General features: G+C 41.4%; 1 protein-coding gene across 1 annotated transcript in view; it reads left to right on the top strand.

The window, feature by feature from the left end:
- Positions 1-1,722: 1,722 nt before the first annotated feature.
- TMPRSS3 (transmembrane serine protease 3) overlaps positions 1,723-7,480 on the top strand; it is a 16,975-nt gene continuing 11,217 nt past the window's right edge. The window contains exons 1-6 of the mRNA XM_015645900.3: positions 1,723-2,025; positions 2,150-2,260; positions 3,146-3,262; positions 4,639-4,762; positions 5,764-5,889; positions 6,585-6,628. Of these exons, the coding sequence (XP_015501386.1) occupies positions 1,938-2,025; positions 2,150-2,260; positions 3,146-3,262; positions 4,639-4,762; positions 5,764-5,889; positions 6,585-6,628 (610 nt within the window). The 5' untranslated portion in view covers positions 1,723-1,937. The remainder of the gene's footprint in view (positions 2,026-2,149; positions 2,261-3,145; positions 3,263-4,638; positions 4,763-5,763; positions 5,890-6,584; positions 6,629-7,480) is intronic.

Below are 7,480 nucleotides of genomic sequence, written 5' to 3'. Positions count from 1 at the left end.
AATCATCTCTGTTACAGAAGATGAACCACCAGTACCACAAATTCAGTTTACCTTCAAAAGATTTTTCTTCATACCACAAGCAAGAGTGGACCCGAGTGCAGATGGATCTGGTAGGGACAATCCACAGCCCTTTGACCTTTTCCATCCCCACTGTGGCCACTGTGTCCCAGACTGTGCTTGCCCACCCAGAGCAAGCAATCCCCCAGGAGGAAGAAACACGACCTCCCTCCCACAGGTGTGAGGTTTGTCAGCTCAGTGATGTGATGACATCTTGTGTCCACTTGCACACTCAAGCATTTTTCACAGCCAGATTATTCACACAGAAGAAAAGGTCTCTCCATGCTTTTCAGACCCATTTTTGAATGGTTTGTTTGAAATTTTGCCAGCCTGGAAGTTGGTCCATTAAAAACCCTGAATATACAATGCAGCAGCCTCGGAGGATTAGCATGTCTGTCTGCTGCTTCCCATAGGTTTCAAAATAGCCATGGGTTCCAGCAGAGACAGGCTGAGCTTCCAGAGTGAAAATAGAACAATGTCATTTTCTAGTCCATTAGCTGCTACAGCTATCTAAGATTTTTGGCATACCAGACACCAACTCCATTGCCAAAACCAGTTACTCAGCAGCTCCTGGGAGTCTGAGGAAGCTGGGATTTGCTAGAGAGTCTATAAACCCTTGAAGACGCTCCCTATTCATGCCTGACTGTATCTGCCAGCCTCAATTATAAAGCCTGAGGAATGGGGAAGTGAAGAGCTGTATGAACTAAAATTAAAGACAAGGTTCTGCCAGTTCCTGTGTGCACTCATGATCCACCTGTGTTTGCTATTTCCCCCCAGTTTGCCCTTTGTGTGTCAGAATACATTTGAGACAAGTGAAACACGCATTATATTCAGCAGAATCTCTTGTTGTCTTCCAGACTGGCAATACCACTAAGTGGATAGAGGTCAGCTCTGGAGGCTGGTGGTGGGTGAACAGTTCCAGTTCATTAAATGTATTATGCAATGTACTGATGTATATTTTAACTTTAGATGCATCTTTTTGTATTTGAAAACTCAAGACTTATCCTTGAGCCATCACTCAGTTCTCTTCTTGCCTTTACAGCAAAACTTTGAACAGATCACTTTTTCACAGTTTTTGAGACTACTTAGAGGATTCTGCTTTTTTTGCAAATTTAGCTTTCAATAATTTTTAGTTAACCTTGCTTCCAAGTCCAAAGGGACCAGTGACTTTCTCCTTCCTGTCTTGAGTTTCCGTTTATAAGTTGCACACAGGTTTGATTACAGACAGAACAGGTCTGAATTTAATTCTTATCTCAGGACTAAAGCTTTCAGCAGAGGTGTGCAGCAGTGAGGGCGGCCACAACAATCCTTAGAACCTGAGGGTCCCCTGACTCCAGGGAAACTGAGGTGCAAATGAAAGGAGCGGGCTTGATGGAGTGCCTGAAAACAAAAGAACTATAATAAGAAAATAAAGCAGGGACAAGGCCCATAAACCATGCACAGCACAGGGACCAGGGCTAGGCCCGGACACAATAATATCTGGGGGCGGAGTCTGAGGGCAGGGATCCAATCACAGACTGGGGTTAGAAATATGCAAAATACAGTGACTAATTACAACCAATCAGGGGAGAGATCTGGGAACATTCTAGAAGCATAACCTTATATGGGGTGACTTGATTAGCATAACGAACTGCCATAAGCCGTTTCTCTTTCGCCACAGCCTCAAGGGATGCTTCCCAAGGCTTGAACTTAATGCCTGTATTTTTCTGGGCAAAGTTGGCTTGGGTCCCCAGCCAGACCCATTCCCACAGAGGTGCTCATATGCTTGAAGAGCTCTCAGTGAGATTTATCCCATGAAAATGAAAATTTGGAGCTCCCATTGTTGACTGCATTGAGGACAGGTGCTCTGCAGGGACACAGTTCAGATCCTCCCAAGGCAAATGCTCGAGGGATATCCGAGAGCAGCAGCGGCCCCAAATCTCTTGGAATTTTCTCATTCTCTGAGAAAGCAAACCCAAATCCCTTCAGGTGAGGTCAGTTCATAAAGTATATCCAGGAGTTATTGATGATAACTAGCTTAATGTTAGATAAATCTTTTTATTTGCAAACTCAGCTGGTTTAACCTCACGGAAGCTTTATCTCTGTTTTCCAGGTGATATTGAACCACCTTCAATGTGCCATGCTCTTGCCTCCCTAAAATACTTCCCATTTATCTGTGGTCTATTCTTTGCAGTAATCCTAGCAGTTGCCATTGGCTTGGGTGGTGAGTACCATTAGTTATTCATTAGGTTCTCACTTAACCATTCAAATGCTTAATTTTTCATGAGCCTTTTACTGAGAATGGAATTAAACTGCTACTGTGGCTTGTTTGTGGAAGTAAAAAATCTTGTTGATGTGATGGCTTTAAATTTTATTTACATGTAGGGATAAAATAGGTCTGGCACTCATGAGAGGACTGGTGTAATATTTGCAACCCTGGGGAACCTGCAGCTTCAGGACACCTTTCTCTAGTAAAATTTTGTCAGCTCCCCTCGAGCAGTGAGATGAGTTTAGAAACTGAGGGTATAGAAACCCCCTGTGAGTAGCCACAGCATATTTTTGTCTTGTAATTCACTTCTCTAACTTTTCTTTCAAAGAACTAGAAAACTTTCCCTTACCAAAAACAATTTCTACAAGGGGGAAAAAAAAAAAAGCAGAATGAGTTTAGTTGTGGCTAGGAAGTGACCTGCCCCAGGGGTCAAATATATTGCTGTGTCTCCACACCTGGAATAGGGATCAGCTTCTTGAGGCATTCCCTTGTGAAGAGTGAGCACTGGATGTGTTTTCCAAGGGTCTCCCTAATTTGCTGCTCAGGGACTGAGGCAGCAGGCAGGAACTCACCCTCAAGTGAAATTTAAACTGGGATTTAGAGGGAGCTGGGAAGGAGTCAGCACACACAGCAAGGCTGACTCCTCCCATGAGTCATTACTAATAAATGAGTTTTAACAGCACCATATAGCAACCTCCAGGTGGTATTTCAAAAGTTCCTGGAGTACAGGAGCTGGCTTTTTCTTAGCAAGACTGAAATCTAGGCAGATAATGGAATGCAGAAGTGTTAAATTAAAATCCCAGTGTGTTTTATTGCCCTATGTTCTTTCATTCCTTTTAGTCCAGTACAACTGCATTGGGAAGTTTCGCTGTCGATCATCCTTTAAGTGTATCCAGAAATCAGCCAGGTGCAATGGTGTCTTCAACTGTAAAGAAGGGGAGGATGAGTACAGATGTGGTAATTTAATTTTGATTATAAATCCCTCCTACCTCCTCCTGTAGAGTTGGCAAGTGACCAAGGAATGCTTGTTGTAAAGACTTTGGGTGATACAAGAAAGACAGAGACCAGTGGAATATCTAAATTACCACTTCAGAGGAATTATCTTTTTGAGGTACTGGTTTACAGTTTATGAAAAATCAAACTGCTTTTCAGAGGAATGTGATGATTGCTGAATATTGCTACTGCCATTTTTGATAATTTTCTCCATTAGAAGCCCAGATGCTTTTTTTTTCTGCTCCCATGTCCTCTGTCTCCAAGGTACAACCCCACTGCCTTGTGGTGTATAAATACAGAGCTCTGTGATATTCACACCGTTGTGCTGTGTCAATTTTGAAGGTTGCAAAAGCCTGGTGTTATCTTAAAGGATGTGGGAATGGGAGAAATCAGCCTTTTGTGCACTCAGTGCTGCAGAGTTTGCTGCTTCATGTGTGAAATGGATACTTCTTTCTAAATTTCTCACTGTGGTGGTTTTGGGAATCACAGGGATGTTTTAAATGGTACTTCCCTGTCCTGTGCTATAGAAGGTGACTGTGCTGTTCACAGCCATTGGAGGGAAAGGACTTTAATATTAAAGAACAGAATAATTGGGTTTTAGCTCAGTGCCTCTGTAATCCTGGCTCCTGTACCTCAGGCAGCACAGCTTTCCATCTGTGCAGTAGGAGGAATGACAAGAACCACGGGCTTTTGGCCCCAGCTAATCCTGCACAATGTGTTCAGCACTTGGAGAGTTTTCCCCAGGGAGGCTTGAGGCCTCCATGGAGCCAGTGGCAAAACTTCTGCTTTTCCTGTCTTCCTTTGCAATTCCAACACACTGGAATTGTGGGCACGTGTGGGAAAGCCCTGTTCAGCAGCGACCTCGTGGGTGGCCTCCCTTCTCCCTGGGAACACCACACAAATGTGCCCTTTCCCAGGTCCAGGACAGCTGGGAACAAGTGCATCCACCCCACTGACACAGGAGGTGCTCCCCACCTTCCATCCCTAACCCTGACCATGGGTTTCCTCAGGGCAAAGCACCTGCAGCTCCAGCTCACTGCAATCAGCAAGACTGCCAGCCTCCACCACCTGTATTAGAGCTGACATTCCCATGAGAAAAGATTTTTTCCCCCTAGCTGTCCTAGCTCACAGTACCTTAGTTCCTTTCTTTAATGGGAGGGGAAAAAACAAAGCACAGAAAAAATCTGTCAAAGAATCCAAGTGCCGATAAAGACAAGCAGTAAAAACTCAGCGAGCCAGAAAACACCACAGTTTTGCCTTGGCACTGTCGTGTGCCTGTCGTGTGCCTGATGTTGATTCTTCACAGCTCACTGAGGCTTTTCTTGTCCTGAATCTCAAAGTCAGGCTGAGTGGGAAGAGGGCAGTGCTGCAAGTGTTCACCTTTGGGTCCTGGCGAACCGTCTGCTCCGACGACTGGAGGGCAGAGTACGGGAACACCACCTGCAAACACCTGGGCTTCTCAAGGTATGGACACCAAGCACCAGCAACTTTATTTGGCATTTTGAACAAACTCTGAGGTTTTCAGTCTTTCTAATGAAACCTTGTGTTACTTTGTGCCTTAAAAACGGCTTAGTAGTCCACCTTTGTGAGTGATACGACTGATATTTGAGATGAATGTGGGAAATGCTTCTGAGTACTTGTACATGGCAAATACCTTTCACTGCTATAAATCCTGCATGATGGCTAAATATAATGGCTTGTCTAAATCTTCCCTGTGTGCCCAATTCCTATTTGTCACTCTAGTAACCTGTCAGAGAGGCACTAAAAACATATGAGCATTTTCCACTTCTTTTACTTCCCCTGTAGGTAAATTGTATACACAATTCAAGCCATGACATCTGATAGGATTTAAGGTCCACCTCATAATTATAGAAGAACATGGCAAGGCAGTTCTTGATGGATTGATCCCATTCCTGAAAAAGCACCATTTCTTTCAGAAACTTCCACAAAATTGAGAAAGATTTGAAGTCATGATTTAGCATGATGCTCTGTTATTTCTTACCATGGCATCATTCTGATTTCTGTTATAGTTAGCAGTATAAATCTTCTTTGAATAAATTCTTGTTGCCTTTAGGATAAAATATATCTCAATTTTTAAACAAAGAAGGAGATATTAAAAATTATTCATCCTTCCTGCCACAAAACATAACTCTAGAAAAAGGAGACAATGATCTTGTTAGTGCCTCAGGAAATGGTCCAACCACTTACAGTGAAAAGCTCCATTGTAATATTACAATTAAAATTTACTTTCTCTGCCAGTTAAATGCATCTCAGCATGTGTGGCTTCAACACAGGATTATATCAAAAATACATGCACTTGGTAAGGAGCATAGGGGGAGGATAGAATTACTTTTATCAGATGCCAGAATCTGAATATTGTGGTTTTCATTAGCAGAACTGGTGAATTATTTAAGCAGATTGCTGTGATGCTGTCTGGGGAAGCTGTGTTTATGGTTTATTTGCAGTTATGTGAGTTCAGGTTACCTGCCCGTGGCTGCTGTCGAAAAACAGTTCCAACGACACTTCGTATCCCTCAGCCACTGGTTCTCAGCTGAACAAGTGACATCCCTGCACAATGCCACCAACCTCAGGTATGCCTCAGCTGCTTCAGGATTCAGAATTCTTCTTCAATGGAAGGAGAATTATTGGTGGTTTGGGATTGCTGTTGTTTTTTCAGGCATGTAGTACTTTGTGTTTGGTGGTGTTACACGTGCTAGACTGAGGTTCAGCAGCAGTCCTGCTGGAATATGAACTAAGAGTCTGATTCAAGACCCATTAAAATCAACAAAGGCTTTCAAATGAGGTGTTTGAAATGACTCTTTGTCCCATGATGCCATTTTTGCAAATGGATAGGCACCAGGCACTTATGTTTTTCCATTATGAAGCAGTTTGTTTCAGTTTGCAGATCCTTACACGTTTCCCGGTGGGTTTATGAACCCTTTATGGTCCATTTATTCCTCCTGATGAATGCTGGTTTTTCTTAGTTACCTTCCAGTGAGAGGGGAGCAGTGGATCTGAGGAGATTTCAGAGCTGCTGATGAGCTTTCCCTTGTGGAAGAGTGAACCTCTCTTCAGCAGGGCAGCATATGGTCTGCAGCCTCCTGATGGTGGCCAAGCTCCTGACTTCAGTCTTTCAGTTAAAGATTAGATTGGAAGAGTTCATGCCTTTCTACATTTCAATATATGAGTTACTTAGATATATGTGCACAGGAAAATGATACAATATTGAAAATACCTCAAAGTATTTGTGAATTGGGACTAATGATTCACTGTCTTCTCATCTCAGGGAGGAGTGCACTTCTGGTAATGTGATCATCTTGAAGTGTTTGGGTAAGGATCAGAAAATGTGAAAATAAAAGCAGAAAATTTTCTTATTTATTAATTTTTAAAACTTAACTTATTTTAATATATAATTTAATATTTTAATATTAGTATTATTATAATACTAATTAAAATAATATAAAATATAAATCAATATGAATTACATAATCAACACCAACATTCATAAATATTATTCTGTAATAATTATTACTGTAATATTCATAATATTATTCATATCACTGTATTAATTAATATATTATTAATATTAATATTACTATGTAAAGTAATATGTCTATATTAAGTTAATACTTATATAATTTATTTCATTTTCTTTTATTATATAAATTATATTTATCATATTACTATATATTAATGATTTAATATGTTAGTAATTTAATAATTTTAATTTTTAAAATTCTTTCTAATTTGTCTTTTTCCACTGCATGGTAAGAGTTGGGAGAAACTGTGTACTCAGGCCATATCATACTATAAGTTCATCACACCAAAGAAAAACTGTATTTTTTATGTAAAACTGGAAAGAATTTCAGAAAGTGAAAATATGCTGGGAAGGCAGATTGGGAGCATCAGATAGCAGAGAGCATTTCAGTGAGAATCCCAGTAGGAAGTGTATATTTAAGGACTGTGTGTTGAGTCCCTGGACTCACACTGTAATTCCAAGTTTTTGGCATCTTGGCAGGAAAAAGGGAAATTCTGCCTTAACTGAATTTTCATCCCACACCTCTCCATGCCACCTCATTTTTGGATTGGGATACAAAAAGTCAAAACACAACAGCAAAATCACCACGAGGCGAGAGGAGATGCTTGAACCTGCCTCTGTGGGACCCTGAGGATGAAGGAGGG

This window comes from Parus major, chromosome 1 (genome assembly GCF_001522545.3).
Source record: "Parus major isolate Abel chromosome 1, Parus_major1.1, whole genome shotgun sequence".
Classification (NCBI taxonomy): domain Eukaryota; kingdom Metazoa; phylum Chordata; class Aves; order Passeriformes; family Paridae; genus Parus; species Parus major.
This window is presented reverse-complemented; position numbering and strand designations above follow the sequence as displayed.